Raw genomic sequence first — 27,130 nt, 5'->3', positions numbered from 1 at the left:
TCACACACTTCCTTGGTAAATACCCTTTTGATATCTTTCCACTTCACTTTTAATAATATTCATTTCCTTACCCTGGTCTATAAGGCCCAGTCTGATTTGGTCCATGCCCACCTCTCCAACTTCATCTCTGACTCTGCTCCAGCTTTCATCAAATCAGTTCTTGTGCCCTGCTAGTTCGTTCTTGCCTCAGGCCTTTGCACATTCTGCCTTTTATGCCAGGAATGCTCTTCCTCTCCAGAACGCTCATACTTTTTTCTACCTATCCTAGCTCAGCTGTGAGCTTCCCAGACTGCCCTCTCTAAAGTGGTCCTTCCCCTTGTTATTGCCTATCACTGTTTTCCTTTGTAGCGCTTATCATAGGACATAACCATTTTGTTGGTCTGTTGGTTTCACTGTTGTCTGCCCCTTTGAGTGGAACGTAGGCTCCGTGGAAGCAAGGACTTCTGACTGGTTTTGCTCACTGCTGCATCCTCAGCACACACCGCAATACAGATACATAATAGTTGCTCAGCAGATATTACTTGAATGAATGAACGAATGAACATACAAACAGAAAACACAGTGTAGTGGGCTCGACTATTTCGATTTTGACTATTTTAAATGCAAAAGGTCTCATCTTCAAATGTTAAATGTCAAGGGTCTCAAACAAACAGTTCTGGGTCAGTAGCTGTGAGGCCCACAACTGCTTGGCTTCCTTCTAAGAAATGACACGGGAGCAAGTGGTGGGGCAGAGAGGGCTGAGAGGAGTGTGTGTTATTTAATCCCAAAATGTACCTTACAATGATTTTTAAAAAGCAATGTCAAGGAAAAACAAGGAAAGTCTAAGAAACTGCCATGACCAAGAAAAGCTAAGGAGACATGACAACTAAATGTAATGTGGTGTCCTGGATGGGATCCTAGAACAGAAAAAGAATACTAAATAAAAAATTAAGGAAATCTGAATAAAGTAGACTTTAATTAATATTAATGTGTCAATATTGGTTCATTAATTGTAACAAATATACCACACCAACATAAGATGTTAACAACAGGGGAAACCAGGTGCAGGTATGGGATATGTGGGAACTCTCTATACCACCTGCTCAATTTTTCTGTAAATCTAAAACCATTCTAAAAATTAAAGTTTTTTTTTTTTAATCGATGTTATATACACTCTCGTGTGATACCTTAAACTCCTGAGGTTGGTAATGACAGCTATCAAATGCTAAGTGCCCATGATGTGGAAGGCATTGTTACATATGTTATCATATAGAATCCTCAGAACAACCCGTTGAGGTAGGCAGTATTATCCCTATTTGGCAAATGTGGAAACTGAGGCTTAGAGATTTCTCGTGACACATCCCTGGCCACATGGCAAGTAAGTGGCAAATCTAGAAGTTGAACTTGCTTTCTTTTTTCCTCTCAAAGGACATTGGCACATGTCAGATTGTTTGATCCGATTTTTACAGTAGGAAAAATGGCTCCCTTAACCATCACTCTCCTCTGTGCCCTTCGTCTCTGTTCTCAAAGACAGAGCACCAGTTTGGGCTGTCATTACATCTCATGTGCAAAATTTCAACAGCCTCTTATCTGGCCTCTCCACCTCCATTCTGTGTTCCAATCTGTGTGGATGGCAGATTAACCTTTTTAATGCACAACTCTATTTATATTACTTCCCTCCTAACACTCTCTAATGCCTGCTGAAAAAAAGTCCAATATACCTTCTCGGGCCCCGCCCTCTTCAGTTTTGACTCCCTCACCTTCATCTTTCCTTTATCAGTGTCAGATACTTCCACTTTCCATTTCCTATCGAGTTCTCTTTCTTGCTTCTATTATAAATTCAACAAATGTAGATTCACTTCCTGCTAATTGTCAAAAAACTTCCATGGCTGAGAGCAATTTATAAAACTGCAGATTCTATCCAGATCCTCAGAGGAATTTGATACGTAGAGAATGCAAAGATGCATTCAACCATCATACAGGGCATATGAGCTAAATGCTAGACCAGAAGAAGAAAGTGCTAGGGAGGGAGTGATTCGCCATGACTGGAGGATATTGGAAGGCTTCCAGAAGAGGGGACATTTGAGTCTGTTGGATATATAGATTTTGACAAGGAGACAAGGGGCACGGTATCCATGCTTTCACTCACTCTTGGAAAGCTCTCGTCCCAACTCTGCCGGCCACAACCAGACTGATTCTTCTAGGCGCCACTCTTTGATGCACCCCCCGCCCCACTTTGACACACCCCACCTTTCACAAAATCACTTACCCTTTCCAGCTTGTATTATAGTTAATTGTGCTCATGCCTTATGAGGTCTTTGAGGAAATGGAATGTGCTCACTTCACCTTTGCTTCCCCATCCATCAAGCCCAGAACTGGCCCATTGCTGGCCTCTAATATATGCCTTTAATGTATAGATAAATGAGTGTAAGTTGGCCTTATTTTTAAACACTGCAAACACTTAATAAATATTTATTAAAAGACCTACTATGTGCCAGGCATTTGTGCTAAGTATTAGAGATAAGAATGGTATAGATGGGCATGGCCTGCCCTCATGAAGCTTACCATATGAAAGGGGAGACAGACATTAAATAAATGAACAGCTAAACAAACTCTTGTTGAATTACGGTTGCGATTAAGAAAAAATAGAGGGCAACAATAACAATAACAGTCAAACAGCACTCATCAGCTGTCCTAGGAACTTTACATATGGTAATTCATTTGTTCCTTATCACAATCTTAAGGGGTATAACCACTTTATAGATGAGAAAACTGCGGCACAGGAGGGTCAAATACCTTCCTCAAGGCCCACAGCTAAACTGGTAGTGCCAGTATTGCAAGAATATATATAACAAAGTGGCCTCATCTAGTTTAGAGAACTCAGAGAGATTTTCCTGGGGAAGTGACACCCACCTGAGATCAGGAGGGTGAGTAAGAGTTGGCCAAGCAAAGAGGCTACTGTGGGAGTGTGTTGAGAAGGGGAAGGTCCTGGAGGAAGCAAGGAGCCTCACAAACTTGAAGAACTGAGAAATAGTGATCCTGGTGAGCTAGGCAGTGGCCATTCTAAGAAATTTGGTTTTTATCCTAAAAGCAATGCACACTTTGAGAAGGGGACGAGGGGGATGGTATGACCAGATTGGAGCTTTTAAAAGCTCCCTGGGACAGCTGTGGGAGAGACTGGCTTTGCAGGCCTAGGGGATACATTCCTGTATGTGGTTAGGAGAGAGGCTGGTGGTCCGAATTGGGGTGTTGGAAGTGCAGGCAGAAGAAAACTGTCAGAATTTCTGTATTTATGAGAGATAAGCAAGAGAATTTGGAAGCTGGTTATGGAAGCTAGGAGAGATGGAAGTGGAACTGGCTTGGGAGATGGGTGGATGGTCATACATTTAGCAAGATGGAGAAGACTGGAGTTGAGGTTGAGAGGAAGAAGAGGACTACAGTTCTGGCCATTATGAGTATAAAGTCCCGTGAGCCTTCCAAGTGGAGAGTTGTGTAGGCGGCTACATGAGTGCCCAGAGGGCAGGCCAGGATGGATATGTACCTGTGGGAGTAGAGGGCACATAAAAGAGGCTTCTGTACATCCATCCGCCCATGTACAAAAAGCAGAGAATGCAGCCCGGCCCAGCGCCAAGGCGTCCTCGCGTTTAAAGGTCCTGTCTGCTCCAAATGTTGCCGAGTAGAACATCTCCTGTCTATTTTCTCAACATCCACTCCTTGCAAGTGGTTCAGAGGCAGGTCTCCCCCAACACCCACTCAGCCGCGGGTATCCCTCCATTGGCTCCCAGACCAAGGCTCTGACAGGAAAGAGGGAGAAGCTCGGAGTAGTGATAACTGAGGCCTGGGACTTAGTCATACTCATGGCTCACCCCATCTGACCGCGCGTCCTGCTGTCACGCAGAGCTCCTGGAAGGGCCCGGCGCTCCCTCTTCCACACACGCGCTCGGGTCTACACCGCTTGACTGGCTTTTACGGCAACCGTTGCTCTTTGTAGCGTTCGTAGCTCCCTTTAACCTGATTCCACCACGTAGAAACCTTGGAGGTGGGGCATAAATGGGGACCATCCTATCCACCGAGTAAGGGGTCGCTTTCAGAAATGGTTTCCAGAATCCCAGGTGCCAGGAAGTGGGAGAATGAAGATAGGACTAGGGCGAGTATTTTCAGAGGCACCGCTCGGTGGGAAGATCCCTTTGCTGAGGCAGAAGACGAGATGCCAGGTTCGCGCGTGGGATGCTGCCGCGTCACCGCGGTTCCCGGAAACTCCACGCCCCCGGTTCCTCGGGCTCCCGCCAGGTTCCGGAAGAGCGCAGCGGAGCGGGCCGGAGCCGGCCGGAGCGGGCCGGAGCGGGCCGCCTGGGAAGCAGCTTCGGCTGCCGGGGCGGAGCGGAGGGGCCGGCCGAGAGGGAAGCGCTTTGTTCCCTGGTTGGTTCCTCGCGCCCCTGGAGCGCCGCAGAGACGCGGAGCCCTGGGGGCGCGCGCGCGCGCCGCGGGGACCTGCGCGGGCCGGGCGCGCGGGGGCGGGTCTGCGCCCGGCGGGCGGCGGAGGAGCGAGCGCGAGAGCTCGTGCGCCCAGCGGAGGCAGATGCGGCGCTGCGCAGCCGCTGGCAGTTGCGCGCGCTGAGGCACAAAGGCTAGTCGGATGTCGGAGCAATTGAGGAATCCGCAAAGGGAAAGCGAAAGCCACGGGCCGGGCCTGTGACGGAGCGAAGGCGCCGCGCAGCCCTCCCGACGCCTGCGGTACCCGGGCCTGCCCTCGGGGGCTTGCTAAGGCGAGGCCGAAGGGCCGCAGCCATGGCCATCGCCCACCTGGCCACCGAGTACGTGTTCTCGGACTTCTTGCTGAAGGAGCCCTCCGAGGCCAAGTTCAAGGGGCTGCGGCTGGAGCTGGCCGTGGACAAGATGGTCACGTGCATCGCGGTGGGGCTGCCCCTGCTGCTCATCTCGCTAGCCTTCGCGCAGGAAATCTCCATCGGTAAGGCCGGGGACTGGAGGGGCGGGGCAGGGCAGGCCCGCCCGGCCAAGCCCGCGTTAGCAGCGGAGCCCCGGTCTGATGAGAAGTAATTTTACCGTGAGCCTTTCTGACAGTGCTCATTACTGCGATGGGCATGGACTTTGTGAAGGAAAGTAGCCCGTTTTGTGGTCCGAAACATTCTTTGTCCACATGTTTCATGTGTCCACATGTTTCACGTGGACTTTGCGCGCATCCCTACTGTTCCCGGCACCCTACTGATTCCGACTGTGCCTTAGTGTTCATATTCCACTCTTTGATCGGCGCCCTTGCAACCAGAGTTGTCTGGAACAACTGTTTCCCTTCTTTTCGCCTACACACATTTGCGTGGTCACCTAAAATTTTGTACCAGAGGAGTTCCTGAGTGGCTAAACGAAGGATGTGAAGACAAGTGCTCCAAGAAAAGTGTGTTCTCCCTTTACGGTCTATTTGAATTGATTGATATTTACCAAAACTTTAGCTCTGCAGGGTTGTGAATGATAGGAAATATCTGTTCTTGGCAGGTAATAGAGGGATACCAACATCTTCCACCTGCACGTTCTTATGAATGTGAGATGAATGAGTTCCCTTCATGTAAATTCTCATTTGGTGGTAATAGTTTCGCGAGATTCGAAAGTCTGGTGGTTTGCACAGGATCATGTGGCTAAAAAGTGTATGGTTTTCTTCTTTAGCTGTTCTGACTTTCAGCACAGGAGAGAGTGTATGAGTCAACAGGAAGGCGGTATATGACAGCTCCAAACAGTGCTCTGGAAAGAAAACTGGTCCAGCTGGTGGGGCTGGACCTTGGAGAAAGCTTATGTGAGAGGTTGGGTTGGTCTCAAACCGTGGAGCATGAGTGGGATTTGGATAAGCAGATGTGAGACCTATGCCAAGATTTTGAGATGGCAGAAAATGTTACGTGTTCCTGGAAGGGGAGAGACAGTGACTGTCTTGGCGGAGGCAGGAGGATTGGTCGGGGTTCTTGGGACGGGAGAGTAAATGTGGGCTCCGGTTGCTTAAAACAGAGGAGTACAGACTTGATGGTTTAAAAAGTAGGAAGTTCTTATCTGAGCTAACCCATTTTTCAGATGGGTTAACCCATTTTTCAGATGGGTTAGATGGGTTGAAAAATGGCACTTAATAAATAGCCTGATGGTAGCATGTAGGGTCTGTGAAGGAGAGGAGCGTGGAGTTAGGGAGCCCGAATGCTATAAGATGGGGCACCAGTTGAGGTCTTTTGTATGGATGGGGCCCAAGAGTGGAAGAGAAAGGATGGAAAGGGGTGATTTCTGAGTGATCAAAGAGCAGTAGCTGCACTTGGGCACCTCGTTTTTAATATGCCATCAAGGACGGAGACTGCTCGGAGTTTTGGAAAGGGGGCAGGCCTGGGTGAGTGAAGAATGGTAGTGTTGTTGATGGAAATAGTGAAGTTGAGGGAAGAGTTGGTTAGAAAAGGGTTACACTGAGTTTGATTTTTTTCTCTATGTCATTAAATTGTTCAACTTAGCAGGAAGTTGCCAACTTAAATATGGAAAAAATAAGTGTTTAGTTTTCCTTGTCTCAGGGAAGGCATAGCCATGGGGTTTCCCTCTGCCTTCCGGATGGACTGGTTTTGAGGCTTCCGGTAGAAAGGAAAACCACCAAGTAGCATGGGTCCTGGAGATAATCTCTTCCGTCAACAAATGTTCGTTGAGTACCAGCTGTGGGCTGGACCCCGTACTAGGCACTGAGGACCCAGGCGTAAATGAGGCATGGTCCCTGTCATGGAGGAGCAACAGTCTCAGGCCCCTGATGCCAGGAGGAAGGAGTTGGTTACCCTCTGTGTTCAAACTTCACTTCTTGCCCAGATATTAGAGGGACTTCTGAGGCACCTGCACCAGTAATGTTCTAGACATGTCGAGAATGATGGGTTTTCTGAGAAGCATCTGGTTGGTGTTGGAAGTGGGTTACCCAGCAGAGGCCTGGCCTTATGCTGTGTGCATAGTACTCCTGTGTATTGAGGGGAACATGGAAGGAGTTTGAAGCATGGCCCTCTCCTCGCCCTGTGGGAGTGAAAACAGACATGCTGACCTGTAATATCATTCAACTGTGTGTGATTCAGTGACAAAATGGTGTAGAGCTCTGAGCACCTGGTAGGTGAAGGTTGGCCAGGACTTGGCTGGAGCATTGTTGAGCAGACTTCCATGTCTTTTCAAGTGCTTTAGAACCACCAAGGGGAGGACAGCTGTGTGGGATGAAGCCAGCAAGAGCAAGGAAGACCTATCAAGTTGAGTAAACATTAGCTAAAGTCAGAAGAAAGGCTCTAGAGAGGAGAGGTACATAAATTAATACCTGGAGTTGGTACAGTGTACCAACATGTCATACAGCATGTAATTTTGTACAAATTTAGCTTTTGTGCAAAAACAAAAATAAACAAAGCAATGAAGAACAACAACAGAGAGAGAGAGAGAAGAGTAATTTGAATGGAACAGGCACCTTTGCCCATCACTTTGGAGATTGAGTAATGGCCCCAGAAGGAGTGTGAGATAGTCCTGCAAACTTCAAACATGGCTTCATCCTCCCTCTCATGAGACGTGTTCCCTGCCTCTCTGGTGCCTGGGATCATCTTTCGTTGTTGTAGTTGGCACATTGCATTATAACCTGCCTGTGTGGCTGCCTCACCTACAAGATGCTTCATCTTCTCTTGGTCTCTAGAAGCTGGCCAGTGGGGGATGTTGAAGGTTAGAGAGAGAGAATGTCCTCAAATGATAAAACATATTTGGTATTATATTAAAGGCTTCTCCATAGTCTTTGGCCCAATTTCTTACTAGTTCAGCCCACTGAAAAGAGGGACAGAACCTGTCCAGGCCACAGAGACCCATGGGCAGGGCAGATAACCGATCTTTATATAGGCTCTCCTGGGTGCCAGCATGGTGCTCTCCACTCCAACGAGATTCTGGCCCCTTCACCTCCCATAACAGCTTACACAGGCCCAGTGTGGAAGCCTCAGGGACACAGAGTTCTATGCCACAGAATAACTGTCATTTCTAGCACACTTGTCCCCAGATGCCTCTAGAAGTGCAGCATATTTCACCCTGGGAAGAGGAGAGAGAGAGATTTAGGAAATAGCTGGGTGACAACTCTATAGAATACAAGCATAGTTGGACTACATGGCCTTGAAGCTGTGATATTCCCGGAGTATTTATCTGAACTATTGAAGAAATATATTCCCTAAGTGTGCTGCCTTTCAATAGACCAGACTCTGGGTGGGGTTCATGTTCTTGGGGGTCTTTTGACAAGGTCTGTAGTGCCCTAGGCTTATGGTTATACAGGGTCTGATGCCAGGATGTCCCTCCCCAGGGGCTGTTTTGATTCCCTGGGGCCTTAAGCTGGTACATTAGGAGACCCTAGAAGAGGAGAGCCCCTGTCTCCTGCCAGAATGCTTTTTGCCTGAGCCAGACTGGCTGGACCAAATGAGCAGCAGAGGAAGCCAGTGGACCCCTGGGAAAGGGAGTCTGATCTGCCCAGCTTTCTCTCCCTGCTGCCCTCCTAGTAGGCAGCCACAATTCCAGACAGAGGAATTTGGTCCCTCTAGATTAGCTGTGCTCTGCTACTGTCATTACAGGGAGGCATTGGGCCAGCCACAGTGAGCCAAAGGACAAATATAACTGCAGCTGCTTCTAATACTATTAGCTCACAGTTCCCCCTTATGTTTTCCCCAACTGAGTCAGTAACCAGGTGGCTTAAGTCATGTGCTCTGTTGTGGCTGAATTTAGGCACATTTTGGGGAATATGTTTAGGCTGCTTTTCAGCATGTACTAGATGGCAAAGCTGATTGATTGAGGGCTATGTACAAGAATGAGCTAATATTTAGGGTCTCAGAGTGTAGACCCTATAATAGCACATCTTCAGTTCATATTTAAAACCAAAGAGCCCAGAAAGCCTCCTGGCCCTCTTGTAGAAGGATGCCTGCTCTCCAGAGAGAGGCTGCTGATATGCACATGGTTTTCTTTGTTAATGTTTTTACTGTGTTTTTATTGTACACATTGTACCTAAATATAGTCTCATGCTAAAGGATTCATAAACTTCCTTCACTGTGTGCTAGAGGCGACCACCATGGACACTTGTACAGCCTTAAAGTACCCTTTGTCTGCATTAATATAAGATTTTTTTACGTTCACCATTTTTTTAACAAATTGACTCATACCATAGTGGTTTGCTTTTTCCCCCTTAGTATGTTTTAGACAGCATTCCCTGTCAGTAGATAAGTGTTACCTCACTATTTTTTAATACGCAGGCAGAATAATATTGTATGGTCTAGTATATTCTTATCATAATTCATCTAAGTATTCCCCTAGTAATGTACATTTAGGTCTTTCCAAAATGTCACACAAAACTTGTTTCCACATAAATCTTTGTAAATGCTCCCCTCCTCCCAAAACTAAAAGAAGAGAGCAGCATCATTTCCCAGAAGGATGAAATCATCTTCCAAGATAGTTTTGCATTTCTGAGTTCATTTCAAGTAAGAAAAAAAATGCTTCCTTGTATACCCTCCTCCTCTAACTCCCTCTAAATGTGACTCAGTCACAAGATTGGAGGAGACATTTTGATGTGCTCTAATTTTAAGAAAGCAGTAGCCCCTTTCAGGGCTAAAATTGCAATTTGAGGTGGCCTTCTTGATGTCCTCATAGCACACTGTAGATTTCCTTCCTAGCACTTACAGCAAGTTGGAATTAGGTAATTATTTGTATTTGTTGAATACTGTCTCCCCACAAGACTATACGTTCATTGGGGGCAGGGACCATCTGTTCTCTGTAGGGTTGGCTGCTCTGTCCATAGCTTCCAGCAGAAAACGTGATACATAATAGGCATTCAGTAGAGTGTATAAATGAACAGAGTTATCAGGGGCATCAGTGGGATTTTTGGATCCCAAGTTTTATTATATTGTCTATAAGGTGTGATTTTATATTTCTTAGAAGAGATAGTGTTAAAAAACATTCCCATCGCAAATATTTGGAAACTCTGTATAGTGTCTCTAGAGCTGACTTAGAATAGTAGTAATAGAGCAAGGAATATAAATCGACAGATAATTAACAAACATTCAGTAATGATGAGACTGATTTTCAAAATATACTAGAACTTATCCAAATAGCATTTGTTCTGTTTCAGTGCATACTATTCCCTGACTTTAAAAGACTCAGAATTAGCAGATCCATATTTATTTAATATTCTCTTTTTTTGCTCCTGTCTACCACCTCAAGAAAAGGAAGGAAAAATGAGGCTATAGAAAATAATCTGTTTCAAAATAGGTGGAATTCCCATCCCCAGCAGAAACTGAACATATGTGTTGGAAACTTTGCAGAATCTAGGTTTGGATTAGTGACAGCCTTCTAAAAATCCATACAAATACCAGCCTTCCTCTGAAGATTGTTTCCTTGGATTGCTTTCTTCAGACTGCTAACCGAGGCAGTGAGAGTTTGGGGCGGTAGGTTGGTAGCATTGAGCCTTGGCAGGGTGACGTGGGCACCCTGCATGCCATGGGGTTACTGAGGGCAGCGGACGGAATTTTCCAGGTAATTTTGATTTGCCTAATGTCTATATGTCTGTGTCTTTGTCTTAAAATTCAGACAGAGGAAATTAAAGCCCCGCTTTCTTTTTTGACACACTCCAATCTTGGTAGAACTGCCCTATTCTTTTTAGATGTGGCGTGATTTTCTGTAGTATGACTATACCTTGGTTCATTTAACCATTCTATTAAGGCACATGTGGATTCATTCCACTTTTTCCTACTGCAAACGGTTCAGTGAACATCCTTGGACGTGCTTCCTTATGCAAAATGTGTTTCTCTAAAGCAGTGAATCTCCAACTTTTGGTCTCAGGATCCCCTTACACTTTACAGTCTTAAATTTTATTGAGAATTCCAAAGAGCTTTTGTTGTGGGTTATATCTATCAGTATTTATCATATTAGAAATTAAAACTGAAAAGGTTTTAAAACATAAAATTTAAATAAGCCCCATTACATGTTAACATATATAACATATTTTTACGAAAAAAATAACTTCAAAAATAACTTCATGAGTGGCATTGTTTTCCATTTTGTAAATCTCCTTAATGGTGACTTGATAGAAAATCACCACATTCTCCCACCTGCTTCTCATTCATTATGTGACAGTAATTTATGTCACTAGAAACTGCACTGTATACACTCATGAAGGAATGAGAGTAAGAAGGCAAATAACAACCTAGTATTATTGTGAAAACAGGTTTAATGTCATGAATCTCCCGAAAGAAGCTCAGATTCTAGACCACACTTGGAGAACTGTAGCTCCAGGGTCAAACTTGAGGGTGGAGTTTGCGGTTAGAGGGTCACAGGTATGCGCATAGCGAGAAGGTACTTCTTGCTGCCCTCCGGAACACCAGCTTACACTCCTGTCAGCAGTCTCGGGAAGCAGCCCTTTCCCCACTCTTTACTTATAATTAATATTTTCAGAGTTTTCAGTGTGCCATTTTTATGATGGAAACGGCATCTCCGTGTTTTAGTTCGTAGTTCCCTGTTTGCACTGGGATTTCACAAGACATAGTTCTGGGCTCTTGCTGTAACATCTGCAGTGTTCTAGGAACTGCTCATTCTTTCCAGGCTAATTACCGTTGCCTTTGGCCTGGAGTAAATTGATCCTAGAGAGAATGACTGTCAGGTCTCAGCTGGTTATCATTGGCTTATGAAATTCCCCCTGTCACACACACAACAATCTACCTTAACTATTTCTTTTTATCACTTTTTTCTTTTTTTTTACCTAAAGGCATAAAAAGTTGTTTCACTTTAGGCCCTCCATTTCCTGTTTAAATTTAGCCAACTAGCAAAACTAGTGAATATTATTTACTAGGAAATGTAAAGATATCTTTAAGAAATCCTTTTTTTAATATTAACGTCTCCTCATTCGATGATTGAAAGTAAGGGTTCTCAACGTTTTCAGAAAGCACTGTCCCTCCCTTGTGCAAGTGTTACTAAAATGTAATAAGACAGAGAGGTTCTTATTCAGCTCTGTCTTTGCTTGGTGAGGTTCACCTCTCTCTGACAGCTCTAGTTTTTCCTTTCAAAACAAGTAATGATTAAATTAGGTAATACATGGAAGGAGATCTGACACATGGTTTGTAGTTAATGTCTGTAGTTGACTTTAAAAGTAGTGCACATTAAGCCTCTACAATCTGAAGGTACTCTGCAATATTGTGAACAGCCAGCAAAGCTGTAACAGAGGCTTCAGGCTTCTTTCCCGCTCTCACTCAGGTTCGGGTGCTATTCAAATGGGCCCTGGAAGCTCAGCTCAAAGGAGTCTGGGTGATGGGAACTGTGACTTGCCTGCCTTCCCTTCTCCTCTGGGAGAAGAATTCAGGGGCTGATGGCCTTGACATTCTTCTTAATAAGGCTTCATTCCTTTTAAGTCTCTATTAACACTCTATTAGTGTGGTTCATGCCCTGCCTTATGGTAATTATTCTTGTTGAGCTTTTGTCTTCATTTATTCATATTATTATCATTCACTTGACACTTACTCATTGATGGATTCTAGTGCAGAGCACTAGAATCCATCAATGAAGAAAGCAGACATGCACTGTGCTCTGCACTAGAATCCATCAATGAAGAAAGCAGACATGGTCCTCTGCTCTGGAGCTTGCAGCCTGGCAGGGCAGGTGACTCCCCACTAATCACAGAATTCTGGCTTCAATAAGTGCTTTGGAACAATCGCCATGGCAGGCAGCCTTGCCCAGTTGGAGGCATTGGGGAAGCCTTTCTGAAGAAGTAACACTTGGGCTGAGCTATCCATCAGCATTCATGAAGCCTTTTAGGCAGGAACGGAAATATTTCTTGGAGAAACAGAAAACGATCAGTGTTACTGGGACCTTGAGCAAGGGGAAGAGTGAGTGGTATAGAGATTAGGGAGATGGGCAGAGGTCTGATCGTGGAGAGCCCTGTGGAATTTGGATTTTTAGAGTTTATGCAGAGCAGTCAGAGGGCTTTTAGCTGTAAGCAACATAATCAGATATGCCTTTAAAATCTCACCGCGGATACTTTGTGAGAACAGATCAAAGATGTGGAGAGACAAGTTAGGGGCTATTGCAGTTAAGTTCAGGCTTACTGACTCTGTGTACTTTGAGGACAGGACTGTCATATATATCTTGGACTCCACCGTGGTACTGTGTATGGAGCAGATATTTCATAAAAGTTTATCAGGAGCCATTGCTGGGAGCTCTGTGGGAATGCCCAGCACTTCCTGTTTGTCCTGCGATGCTGGAGCTGATTGGGGAGGACCTCTGCTCTGGAGCTTCATGGTCGCTTTTGAAGCCTGGCCTGGCACAGTGGACGGTGAGGAAGAAGGCTGTTCCTGGCGGGAGTGAGCCAGGACCGGTGTGGAAGCCTGGTCCTGTATGGGCCCAGCAGTTGGCTTTCATCATCTATTGAAAGGCTGTGAAAAGCTGTGGCTCTGGAGAGAAGCGGGTGGTGGCTGGCCCAGATCCTGGAGGTGAACAGCTGGAGGTGTCCTGAGAGAAATGTCGCCACTCACCTCTGCACTTAGGCAGTTGCTCCTAATGCCTTCCTTCCCCTGCTGTCCTAGGACCAATATTAATAGCTACTCTGTGTGCATGTGTGTTTGTTTATGCACAGACGCCTTGTGGCATTAGATACCCAGCTCAGATGGACTTGGATGTCTCCTTTTTTGAGGTTCTGCATCTGTTACATGAAGCCCATGATGGTCTATATAGGATGTCTCTGTATTTGCAGACATCTCATGACCAGTTGTTTAAATAATAGTAACAGTCATTTAGTTCTTTTCATTTTATTGGAGTCACTTAATCATTGATTCAGTACCGAGTTTGGATGCTCTAGGCCTCATCCTATACAATAGGGTTTCTTTTTAGCAGGAACTGCAAGGGCTAGCTGTTAAAAAAGCCTAAGGAAAAGTCTTGTAAGAGTTTATTTGCGCCAAACTGACAATTGCCGGGAAGCAAAATCTCAATGGATTGAGAAAATGCTCTGGACATGGCAGTTTTGCAGTTTATTTTATACATTAGAATCAAAGGAGGATATGTAAGAGGGGCTACATGAAATCCACTGGTGGTAGATTAGGGAGGTGAGAGAGATAGCAAAGCAGGAAATCTCTGAGACCGGAGAAAAAGTAGAATGGAGAGACGCGTACTTCTTTAACATTGCGGGGCACAGGGTAATTAATTAACATTGATAGCACATAGAGATGGTATTCAAGGAACAAGATAACACAGTGTGGGGTTCTGTGGTCTTGTGCTCTTATGGAAGGTTGTGCCCTGAGGGTGTCAAGAAAAGGCTATTACTCTGACTACTCTGATGTTTCAAAAGTATGTTATCTTACATGCAAAAAGACAATAGACAGGCTCACTGAAGGAAAGATCGAACTTTGTCAAGGAAGCTAGACCTAGGACATGACTACCAACTATGACTTGCTTTTAGTTACGTATATTTATGTCGATACCATCCTAAATGGTTACTTTCAGTCTCTGAGTTTGTAAGGTCTGCCATGCAGGCCTCCCTTGAGCTTGTCAGGTTTAGTATATGGCCCCTTTTTCGTCCACAAAAGGCATCTTTGAGGGAGAGGTGATGCAAAAGGGCTTAACAAGTTGGGTCTAGTTTCAGGCTGTGGTTCCATTAAATCTAAGATCTCGGTTGTCCAAGGCCCACTGTCATGGTACATATGTTTGAGAGTTGTATAAGATAAGACAAGTAAACCAGTGAGTGCAGGTAAAATTAGAATAATTATAACCGCACTGAAGAAAATAATGGAGGATGTGACAAAGTAACCCTGTATCTGTATCTCCAGTGCTTACCACGGTACCTGATACATAGAAATAAAAACAATAGCTACCACTTACTGAATTCTTACTGTGTGCTGGCACTGAGGCAGACGTTTCATTTAATCCTTATAGGAATTCTATGAAAGTTTTGCAAATGAGAAAATTAGGTTCAAAGAGTTAAGTAGCTTGCTAGTAAGCAAAAGGGAAAACCCATTGTGTATTGAATATAATGGAATCTTTTATAAAACAACATCCAGGAATAAAGTTTCCAGACCTCTTTTTATAGATTTACCTAATTTTTTTCCTTTAGGCTAAAATTCCTTTCTCCTGTCTAATTGGACTTTTACATTGTTTCACACAAATTAGGCCTCTATGTCAATGAAGTCCTGCTGGACAATAATTGTCCTCTAAGCCTTTTTATACTTAAACGTGTCTATTAAATTGCCCCAATGACCTTAAATCATGTATTCCTTCTGAAGCTATCCCCCTCCCCCTTTTTTGGGGGGGGCAACATCCAATTTCTCATGTTCATTTTGGGATGATGCCTAGTTTCTCCACTGCCCACTTTCTATGCAAAACCAAAACCAAACCACGCTGGCTCTAGTGGAAGTCTGACCAGTTTGGGGTTGCCTCAGGATTTATTTCCTGGCTTTCCCATGTCATATTCCTGCTGTGACATTTTTGATATATATTTTTTTTTGGTTTGGCCCTTCCTTTCCATGAGTACAACCTCCATCCCTACTGGGTAAACGAACTAACTCCATGCCTACAATCTCGTCCACCTTGCCAACACTCTTTCTGCCTCTACACAAACAGTCCTAGGTGCTCTGAGTCAGGTCTTCACACACCAGACCCACGTGGGGCTGCTCTTGTTGGCTCTATGATTTTTGATGACATTTTTATGAGAGCGAACTTTGGGCCTAGAACGAAGGACCAGGCTGCTTGGGAGATTGAGATTAGCCCTTTCCTGCGGCTTCTTGCATTATTGACTGGCCTTGCGTTCCACAGCACCTATTCTCTACTCCGACCTGCCTCCACGTCCTGGTCACTCATTCCTAGGGTCCACACACGTGGGATCGTATTGCACCTATGCCAAGTGTTATTTGTCTGACTCTGGAAATTACTTAATTTCTCTGAGCTTCTCTTTCCTCGTCTGACAAATGGGACTAAATACGATGACTAGTACATGGTTCTTTTATTGGGTTGAATGAGAGCATCTAAGTCCTATCTAATTGTAGTAGTTGGTAAATGACATGTGTGCTCCTTCAGTAGGTGATTCTGTGATAGGAAGTAGCTTACATGTGATTAGTATGAGTATAATGTGGGAGTCACATTGGCTCATAGGCCCTTTTTCCCAGCACGTGAATGATCTGTGCCACCAAGCAAGAGGATCTGCATGGAGCAACTACAGAGGAACGTGGCGTGTGCATACCGCCCGTTCACCCCAAGCTTTTCCTCTTGGCTTGGTTTGGTCACACACCCTGTTTTGGAAGTGCTCCCTGGTCACTGTGCATTTTGTTTGTGTGTAGTTCAGCAGCACTGATCCCTTATTACACGCCTTCATCTCACTAGTAGTTTTTATCATTATCGTTGCTGTTTGGTTAGTGCTGTAGGTACAAAATCTGCAGAGATTTTGAGTGATCTGCTCCAATCCTATATGCTCCATAATCTCTGTTATTTTAGTGATTTTGCAGAACACTTTTTAACACAAATAGTATTATGTCAGAGATGGTTGTGTTGATTTCCCTTCTACCTTCCATCTGACCTTTTGCATTAATATTCATTTCATGTAACCAAAATCTTTGGCCTGGACCAGGCTAGGAGCTAGAGGTGACAGAAGAAACTTTAGACAGACATGTGCTGTGACTATTTCTTCATACTTTCTCTCACCTGGACTATTGCAATAGATTCATGACCGCTCTCTGCTTATATTCTTGACTCTGAATGGCCAGTTATTGATATAACATCCAGTATAAACCTTTTAAAATGAAAATCAGAAGACGTCTTTGTTTTAAAAGTTCTGAAATTATTTTGTGTGAATTTTAGGATTGAGCAAATGAGTAACTATGTTAATATAGTTGGGAGCTTGGGATTCTCACTGTAAAAGAAGGACGATACAAACATGGAATGGGGAAAGGCAAGGAAGAAACCAGTGGTGTTGGATTGGAATTAGAAATTTCAATACACACACACACACACACACACACACACACACACACACCCTGTTTCCTATCCTTGTCTACTGAAAGGGCCTAAGAGCAGCACTGACATCCCAGTAGTAAAGGGTTCAGCTAGCATCTAAATCCTGGTTTACAATTTTTATTACCTACTGAAAGAAACTAAGGGCCCCTTGGAGAAATGGCCAATTGCAAGGCTGGGGCAGAGAAAGTACAAGATAAGTCTGGAACATCCTGTGTTGAGAAGTATGGAAGAGGGGAGCAAGTCAAAAGCACACAGGAACTAGTTTGACTGAAATGTTACGAGAATCAAGATAAATAACAATAATGAATTAAAAAATATTGAAAAACAAAAAACTGTACGAGTCCATATTGATACTAAAAAACATATAAATACAAGCAAGGGGAAATTCCTATTTATAGTACAATGCCAACTGATAAATGATAGCGGGAAGGATAAAGTTGGAAAATCTTTATTTTGCAACCACAGTTGAAGTATTCGATTCCCTACTGGGGAAGAGTTTATTGGGGAACAGAATACTTAGTCTCAGAGGATCTCTACACAGACCACTTATTTCATAGGGAAAAGGCTGTTTTTTTACAACAGAGACCTGGCAGACAGCACCTCAAGCAAATGATCGTCACAAATGACATCACCATCATGGTGACAAGTGCTTCTGGGATGTCCTGTGGAGGACCCACACCCTTCTGTGGACTCCTACCAGTAATGCAGAACCTGGATGGGATCATAGAGAAACAATCAGACAAACACAAAACAGAGGGTCTGTGTTCTCTACACGTGCTGGATGGAGAATGTCCAACAAGCTCTGGAACCCTTCCAGGATAAGATAAGGCTAAAGAAACATGACAACTAAATGTAGAGGATGTTGTAGGATTGGGTCCTGATTGGGAGGGTGGGGGGTTGATTCAAAAGATAATTTGGGAAATCTGAATATATATTGCAGTATTATATCAGTTTTCTAATTTTGTAATTGCATTGGGTTATATAAGAGAAGGTCTTGTTCTTAGAAGATGCATACTTCTGAGAGTAAAGGGTCATGATCTCTGCAACTTACTCTCAAGTGGTTCAGAAAAAAGTACACTGTATATATTACATATACATTTGTATGGAGGACATGTGACAGAATGTTGACAGTGGTTGAATCTAAATTCCAGAGTATGGGATTTCATTGTAACAGTCTTTTTTTCATACTGTATTTTACATAGTTTATAAATTTTATTTTTTCCTTTCAGTTTTATTGAGATATAATTGGCAGATAGCATTGTATAAGTTTAAGGCGTACAACATAATGATTTGCTATATGTATTTATTGTGAAATGTATACCACAATAACTCTAGTTAACATCCATCACCTCACATAGTTATAATTTTTTTCTTGTGATGAGAACTTTTAAGATCTACTCTCTTAGAAGCTTTCGAATATACAATCCAGTGTCGTTAACTGTAGTCACCATGCTGTACATTCCATCCCCACGGCTTATTTATAGTAGAACTGGAAGTCTGTGACTTTTGACCACCTTCGTTCATTTCCCCCAGCCCTGCGACCAACACCTCCCCTCTAACAAGCACCAATCTCTTTTCCGTTTCTATGAGTTCTATTTTATTAGATTCCACATATAAGAGATCATACAGTATTTGTTTTTTTCTATCTGCTTTGTTTCACTGACCATAATGCCCTCAGGTTCATTCATGTTGATTCAGTGGCAGTCTTTTCTTGCTTTTGGGGGGCTATCATTATAATATTCTTGTAACATTTTTGTAGGTCTGGAAAAAAAATCAAAATAAAATGTTTAAAAAGAGATGAAGTAACTACAGAAAATGCCAGTATTGCTTTAAACTCCTAGGTGTCTTTTATATTATTTTCTATAACTTTCTTTATGTTTGAGTTAACCTCAGAGGACAGAAATTTTAAATAAAATAATATTTAAATACATCAGATAATGTTTTACATCTTTAATAGAACATTGAGGTTTTGTATGCCTTTTTTTCCCCTGGTACCCAGGTTATGAAAATTTTATTCACTGGACAAATCTCATGTTTTATATTGGATTTATACAAGTTCTTTTGTGTGGTTAGGTGTGCTGAAGGACCAGATTCCCCACCACAGGAAATAACCCCCTCACACCACTACTTAGTTCTCAAGTCTTTCTCGGTAAACCTGGCTTCATGGTTCCTTGGGGCTGTGGTCTCAGTCCAGCTTCCCTTTCGCTTCTCCTCTTGTACTTAGCAGGCTATATAATATTATATTATTTATGCCGTCATTCTTGATTGAATTAAATGAACCTTGTAGGTTCCATCTGAGGCTCGCCAGCTTGGTTGTATGTTCCCTTTGGCCATGCGGCCCAGTGGTTACACATCCTGGACCACGTGAGGTGCAGACTATACCCTCCTCCATTAGTGAGAGCATTGTGCCCTGAGGGTGCCTTCGTCTAATGTGTTAGGTCGGTCCAGAAGGGAAAAACCATTCGTTCTGAAATGCCGAGCGGTTGTGTATTGCTCTGTACAACATGGGGTAGGTAGTGAAGTGTCTGGGGACTTTTTGGAAATTGTGTAGAAGATAACATTGATTATGCCCATCCTAGCAAAGGAGCAGATGTCAGTCCTGGTTGGATTCTCTTTAAAAGCCAGGCTTGCCTGTGGACAAAAGAGATCTGGTGAATCAACTTGGTTTAAAGGAAAAGAAAACTATCATTTCAATTTAGTTTAGTTTTGTTTTGTTTTGGCTACAGAGAGTACTTATATTTTTGCACTGGTTTAAAACTGTGTGTGCCTAAGAGTCATTTCCTACAAAGCTAAAGTGAAGGCAGTAATGGACAGTGTGGAATTTCCAGAATATATTTATTTGCTTGTGTTCGAGGCTAGAGATGGCTCGGGGTTGAAGTCTGCTGGAAAGGTGAAAGGGAAGGAATTTGGCTTTTTCTTTTTTTTTTTTAATTTAAAGATCTAATTGGCTTTATTGAACAATCATGAATCGGGCAGTATCCCATCTAGTAAATAGAAAGGTATTCCTTAGCTCTTTATTCTGAGATTCTTGGAATTTTACTATATTTTACGATGGTTGAGAGTCCTGAGTATTTGGCAAGAAAAGATCTTTGGGGCAGATCCTTTGGGTCATTCAGTTTTATTATGTTGGGGTCAAATGCACTTTTAAATGGATTCAGACCTGTTTCATCCTTGTGTATGCTTATTCCTTTCTGTGTTTATTTTTAAGAGCTGACCACTACCCAGCTCTTTCTCTCTATCTGCACGTGCAGGGTCCTCTTTATGTAATTATTCTCATTGACCTTGAGGGTTTATACTAGAGCAGTTTTCAATTTCTTGCAACCTTAAAATATAACCAGAACTTTCAGGTTCAGTGCTTATAGGTTATGTTATGATCTACATAGGTGTGTGTGAATATATGAGTCTGTGTGTGTGTGTGTGTGTGTGTGTGTGTGTGTGTGTGTGTAATTTACATTAAAGTGGATTAGAACTGGTTTTTTGTTTGGCAAAATGAAAACATTTTGCAGACTTTTAACATGCTATGTATAGATAGCAATGATTATAATTGTTACCATCATTATTCTACTCTATTTTCCCTTTGTACCTCAGAAGAGCAACTCCTGGATTTACCGTTCTCCTCAAAGGAACTCTCCCGTCTCCTTCCTTCTCATCCTGACATCTCTGACCCAACTTTCTTTGATAACCTGGGCTCTTTGCCAGCTCTGTAACCCACTAGCCACAGATCTCAGTGCCTCAGTTTCCTCATCTGTGAAACAGGTACACAGCCAGGGGTAGTCTTCTTGGTTTGCCTTTTACTGCCCCTGCGTCTCACCAATGTGTCCGTTATTTCAGCTTAGCATATCTTCCATTCGAAAGTTCTTCTAAAATCTTCCCAACCAGTTAACTAGATCTTTCTATTCATGTTTTATTTTCGTTAAACTTGTGATTTTGATAAGGTTCCCTAACCCCTCAGGAGGCCTGATTCTTATGCCAGCCACAGTTGAATATAGCATTTAAATGCAGAAGTAAATAAGAGAAACTTATTCCCACATCACCCTGGGAGAGGGGATAGGTATGTTTGTCTAAAGGTGCAAGGGACTTGCTCAGAACTCACGGCCCTTCAGACGCGGGTTAGTAATGCATGAGAATGAAAAGAAAGCTTATTGAAGAGAGAGGGATGGTAGCAAACTAAGCCAAAGCCCCACTTTGTGGGGTTGGACTTGGATCAGAGAGCCTTGCACAAATTGTGTTGGTGCCATCGAGAAACCACTGGACAGGCTTGCCCTCCCTGGCCGTGATCCTGTCTCCCCTCAGGTTCTCCACCAGCCGCCTCTGCGACAGCCGCAGGTACAGGTCTAAGCTTGCCAGGAACTGCTTGGGCTGCCGCTCAGGGAGAAGGTGTGATCCGCGCCTTGGGCTCCAGGCCAAGGCCAGAGGGGAGGATGTCTGTGGTTGGGTCACTTACTTAGCAGATCTTGTGGCTCCTTCCACAGGGCCCATGAGCACCCATTTCCTCCTCGTGCTCTTTCATTATATCTGGCCAGACACATAAATGTAAAGCCCACAGCTTCCTCTGCACTCTCGGCCGGTCGGAAGTAGTGTTCTTCGTTGTTCCCATCGTAAACCTGAAACGCATTTCTTGATTTCTGAGCAGTTGTGAGAAGTTGGTGCATATCTTTCACTAAAGCTTCTCACTAGAAATCAGAGTGCTCATTCAGCCAGCACACAGCAGAGTGTGTGTTGCGGACAGAGCATGGGACTCTGGCCGGAGGATCACTGCAGGTCAGGGGGCTCTGTTTTCTCAGCTATTAAATGGGACAGTGATCTCTTACAGGGACGCTTGAACGCTGAGACAGTATTTATGGTAGTACTTTCAAACGTTTAAAGCTCCAGACGGGTGTTATTTATTTGATACAGGGTGCTGTGTGAAGTGGAGAGGGGATGGGATGGGTCTTTCCATCCTGCTCGCCAAGAGTTGAGATCTCACTGGAAGAGGTACGACATAGGTACATATTTATACAACGTGTGTGAAGGTGATTATCTGCCTCTGTCTGATGGCTGTAAAGGGCTCTGGGAGCTCAGTGGGGAGGAAGCTTCGTGGGGAGGGTGACCATCTGAGGTGGGCTTTGAAAGATAGGTCATGGAGGTGGACATGGAGAAGCACTGACTTAACAAACAAGTTTTGGAGAGAGGGCCCCCAGGGCAGAGGGACTAGTGTGAGGAAAGGCAGAGATTTAGAAATGAATCAGGCCTGTGCAAGCCACAGCAATAATTGGGTTAGTTTGAAGCATCAGTTTGGATTTATTCTCTAGGAAGTGGAGAATCGGTGAAAAATGTTGAGCCAAGGGAGTGTCAAGATCAGAACAGAAAGGCAAGATGAATAATCTGGCAACAGCTTTAAAATGAGTGGAGTAGGGAGAAACTAGAAACTCTCCTTACCAGAAGATAACTAGGAAAATAGATAAAACTGTTGTTTACCTTTAGGTATTATTTTGAAGAGTAAGTGAGATAAAAGATGTAGAAGTACATTTGGAGATGAGTCAGGATGGTCCAGGTTCAAGCATCCTATCTCCATGACAGCAGCTGAGCATCCTGACACAGAAGCCTTTAAGACAGGCTGAGCTGTCATGCCCTGGGTGAAGGTGTCCGTCTGCACCACCCAGCTCATACCGCTCCCCCTGCACACTCTTGGTTTGCCCTTCTATTTAGTCCTGCCCTCCACTCCTAATTTAGCTCCTGCCCCTGCCTGGTTCTTGGCTTCCTTTGTCTCCAATTTCTGGCCTGGGAATACCCAATACTTGGGGCTTGATCTGTTTCCCCAGATTTGCCCTTGACCCTTCCCAGGAAGCTCTGCTCTTCCTGGCACTTGGAGGAACTACTTGCTCAAACCACCCCCACTCCGACAGAGCCCTGGCTCCTGGGACCTCCTCCAGTGTGATGGAGTGACTGTCCCAGAGGGGAGTGTTTTTAGAGACTGAGATTTGAATATAGATTCAAAGTCTGTTGCTACCATTTACTAGCTTGGGTGTGGGATTACCAAACTACATTGAACTTTGGTTTCCTCCAGGGTAAAATGAAGATAAGCTCTCTCTCTTTCTTTCTCTCTCTCTCTCTCTCTCTCTCTCTCTCTCTCTCTCTCTCTCTCTCTCTCATTCTCATTCTCATTCTCTCTCAGTCTCTCAGTCTCTCTCATTCTCTGTCAATTTGGTTGTAAGGTTTAAATGATTTAAGGGCTGCTTGGTATCCCATGAATATTAGTTGTCTGATGTCTTATCTTCTAACCTTCCATTCCAGATGAAAAACATTTACTTATGAGCTCAGCACATCTTCAATTTCTGTCTCTCTATACTCAGTTGTCGTTTCTTTCTTCCTCTTTTGCAAAAGCTTTGGTATAAAAGTTTAATTATTTATGCTCCAGAGGTTTTTACCATTGCCTCGGGGGAGGTCCCTGAGGTCCTGAGACAAAACTTGAGCACATTTCCCTGTAGAAAGAATGTTACTACATGTTGGCCACATGCACTAAGAAGACTATGCCTAAGGAACATACAGGCCAAACAGGTTTTCATGAAATCCTAACAGCATTGTCCATTTTCACGAGAAAGTATTTGGACAGATGTTGCCAAGCAAGCAACTTGCCAGAAACCATCTGTTTAAACCCGGGCCTTCCTGTCCCTGTCGTGTCTCTGCCATCATTCTCAGTGAGTCTTGGTGGGTGGGACCACCTAGGAAGAATTTGACAAAGTCCTAGTGATGCCAGAGCACTGTGACATTAGCCCCGAGGTCCTGGTATCTTGACTGCTCCGTTTTTATAAAATGTAAAAACTCAGGTTTAAGGGGAAAAGAGTTGGAAGGGACTTTGAAATACCTCACCTACCCTCAGCTATAGGACATTCTCTGATGGTGTGTGACTTTTCACAGTGATCTCCAAGGGCTCTTGCTGAGAAGTCCTTTCTTGATGTCTGTGGGCATAAAGGCAACTGACGATACGGGGTGCCCATGGCTTTGCCTCCTCCCCCACCATCACAAGAATCTGCTCTCTGGACACCATCCCCATCACTACCCTCTCCTGCCACAAGTTTAATGACCACTCTTTCTCTAAAGGACGGTGACACTTAGAGGATTTTTGTGTCCCAGGGACTAGGGAAGTCCAGATCAGTGTCTTCTTACAATCCCTGTTCCCTCTCTAAAGGGTGGGAAGAGAGAACGGTGGGCATGCCCCCAGTCTTTAAAGTTATAACAGAATCTGATAGTTACTTCATATAGAAGAATGTAATACTTACCAAGCAACTACTGGGAACCAGGTACCATACCAAGAATGTAGACCTTAATGCCATTGCCGTTTTGGAGATCCCTGGCTTTGGAAGGTTAAGTGACTTGAGGTCACCCAGCTGTGAGTGGCAGAATTAGGTTTAAATACAAGTAACTTCAGAGCCCAGGCACTTAGCACTCTCTCACACTGCCCAGGATGTGGAGTAGAGTGTGGCTGCTCTTGGCCTCAGCAGCTGGTCTTTATGCCTGTGACACACACACATTCCTATGGTGATTGATGGGACGGGAAAGCGGGGCTGGACCAGGGGCTGCCAGGAGAGGCTCAGTGCAAGGTGCTCTACTTACTGCCAAGGAGGAAGGACACAGCTTCAGCCCTGTGGCCCCAAAGTCTCGTTGGCCAATTTCCCACATGTCCCATGTGAGTCAGGAGCTCACAGGCGCTTCAGAGCTTGACACGTCTTCCAGGTAGTAGGAACACTGGCATTTGCTGAGTGATGTCCTCAGTTTGCAGAGGAGAAAACCAGGGTCCAGGGCTCCTTCCCAGAGGGGCAAGCTGGTGGCAGAGCCTCGAGCAGAACCCAGCTCTCTCGATTCCCCATCCAGCACCCATCTTCCGATCTGGAGGTTTGCCGTATTAAGCATCTGCCTTCCAAATGTAAACCGCTTTGGCTGCAGTTTCAGCCTGTGCCTTTTTTCTTAAAGGAGATGGAAAACTGATTTGTCATCCAGTTGAAGTATTACCAGATGGTCCATCAGCCTCAACTTCCTCAGGCCAAAAGTTCTGTTTCTTTGTTCTAGAGGGACTCCTTTCTTAGTCCTGTTGCTGGCACTGACTCTCCTCCTCCCTGCCCCCTCCCCAGCCCTAAATCCCCCTCCTTCTCTCACGCCTCACCCCAAAAGAAACACTCTGTGCATGCTTCCTTTGTACATTTTTGTTCTCATTGTTTTCCTGCTCACTTTTTCTTTTTATGGTGGTTTCATTCCTTTCAAACATTTTTCCCCAACTGAGCCCAAGCCGGTCGTGACCATGTTGGCCAAAAACACTCTCAAATATTCAGCTTTACTACAGACTTGGGTGTTTGGTCCCCAGTCGTGTCATGGTGCTTCACGACTTAGCTAACACCTGAAAACCTGCAGCAGGGAGGGAGACGGTGGGGCAGGAGGGTCCAGACACTGCACTTTCATTGATTTGGAACTATCTGTTTTTGCTTCTCAGGTACACAAATAAGCTGTTTTTCCCCAAGTTCTTTCTCCTGGCGTCAGGCTGCCTTTGTGGATTCTTACTGTTGGGCTGCAGTTCAGCAGAAGGATTCCTTGCAGGGCGATTCTGGAAACCTCCCACTGTGGCTGCATAAGGTAACTGGGGCATTTTCACATCTCATCTGTTTGCTCTATTGATGTGGGAACTGAGGCCCAGAGAGGCCGTGCCAGTCCATGGCCACACAGATACCTGTGGCCAACCAGGGCTGTTACCACCGATCGTACATCCGTGGCACTTTAAAGTCAAAAGGAACCTCAGAGATTCCTTGGTCCAGCACCTTCAGATGGGGAAACTGAGGCACTCTTTGGATTTTAGCTCTATAATGGCAGGCACCTCGTGTGTCCTAGTCACCTTTCTATCCTTTATGCCCAGCAGAGTATCTGGCCGATAGCTGGTTTCGGCACGTTTTGAATGCCTGAATGAATTTGTTGGGTGGCGGCAGGACTGGGCTTGAACGTAGCCTTGGCCAGCGCCCTTTGCATCACACACAGGGTCTCTTGGAAAAAGTGAGGACCCACACAGAGTTTATCTGCTTCTAGCCAGTGTGTTCCTGGTGGCGTATCGAGAAGCCCCGTGACGACTCTTTCTGGGGTTGTTGGTTGTAGCACAGCTTTCAGAGTAGATTCCTTTGCTTTCTAATGTGCCCAGATACTGCAAGGAGTGGGCGACACAAATCACCTGCAGAGAAGAGGTACAAGTCAAGAGCTCAGTGGAGGTGAGGGGCACAGAGGCTGGGTGGTGCAGACCCCAGGCCAGAGTCAGCAAGCTCGCACAGGAGAACATTCTCTGTGTAATGAAGGTCTTCTCTGTGCTTATGAAAGTTGGACTTTGTTTCAGCCTGCCATTATTTTCAACCACTGGTTCTTTCGTTCATTATGAAAACAGATAGAATGTTTGTGTATCTTCTGGTATTCTTCTTTACCGAGGAAGCTTGGTGTTTTAGCTTCTGAAAAGCCTAAGGTCCTGCCTTGGCCTGTTGCGGAACACGGTCAGCATCCTTCCTTTTTAAAAGAACAATTTAATCCTTATGCTCTGACTCAGGCCTGTCCCCCTCATCTTTGTTCATCGCATGCCATTAGGCCTAGTGGTACCCTACAGTGACACCTTTCTTCTTTGGGGTCGGGCTTTTCTCTTTGACTTTTAGCCTTCGTGTTAGTTGAGTCCCTATCAACTTCGCGTGGCTTAGCAGCCAGGGCATCAAATAATGATCTTCAGTATGAATGGGCACAGTTTCAAAAATTGCATGGCTTTGTTTGTAAATCTAAATCCACACCATTGTAGTTTAAGTCCATTTGTTATAATGCTCTTATGAGAATGGAACGTTGTAATCAGTCACTGGACTGGGCATTGATGGATCCACAGAAGAAGAATGTATAGTCTGGGATTGTCCTTACTTCGGAAAGGTTAGAGATTGCACAACCTTTAGAGCAGAAAGAATTTGAAAGATGTCAACCCAGGTGCATTTTACAGGTGAGGATAAGGGCACCAGGAGAGGTCAAGGCGAGGAGTCACAAGACCAGAATCAGATCTCCGGGCTCCCACTGCCCCTGCAGGGTAGGAGGGGGAACCGCGGAGAGCAGCATGGGTAGGCAGGCCTCAGGTTTGGGGTATCGGAGAGTAAGGAGTTCTCTTTCTGGTGGTGGTGTCTAGGTAGTT

The 27,130-nt window shown here is 44.5% G+C and overlaps 1 protein-coding gene across 1 annotated transcript in view; it reads left to right on the top strand.

The window, feature by feature from the left end:
- The first annotated feature begins 4,498 nt into the window (after positions 1–4,498).
- PANX1 (pannexin 1) overlaps positions 4,499–27,130 on the top strand; it is a 38,016-nt gene continuing 15,384 nt past the window's right edge. Inside the window, exons 1-2 of the mRNA XM_011374753.2 lie at positions 4,499–4,948; positions 25,430–25,569. Of these exons, the coding sequence (XP_011373055.1) occupies positions 4,768–4,948; positions 25,430–25,569 (321 nt within the window). The 5' untranslated portion in view covers positions 4,499–4,767. The remainder of the gene's footprint in view (positions 4,949–25,429; positions 25,570–27,130) is intronic.

This window comes from Pteropus vampyrus, unplaced genomic scaffold (assembly GCF_000151845.1).
Source record: "Pteropus vampyrus isolate Shadow unplaced genomic scaffold, Pvam_2.0 Scaffold254, whole genome shotgun sequence".
Classification (NCBI taxonomy): domain Eukaryota; kingdom Metazoa; phylum Chordata; class Mammalia; order Chiroptera; family Pteropodidae; genus Pteropus; species Pteropus vampyrus.
The sequence above is the reverse complement of the archived record's forward strand: the minus strand, read 5'-3'. Positions and strand labels throughout refer to the sequence as shown.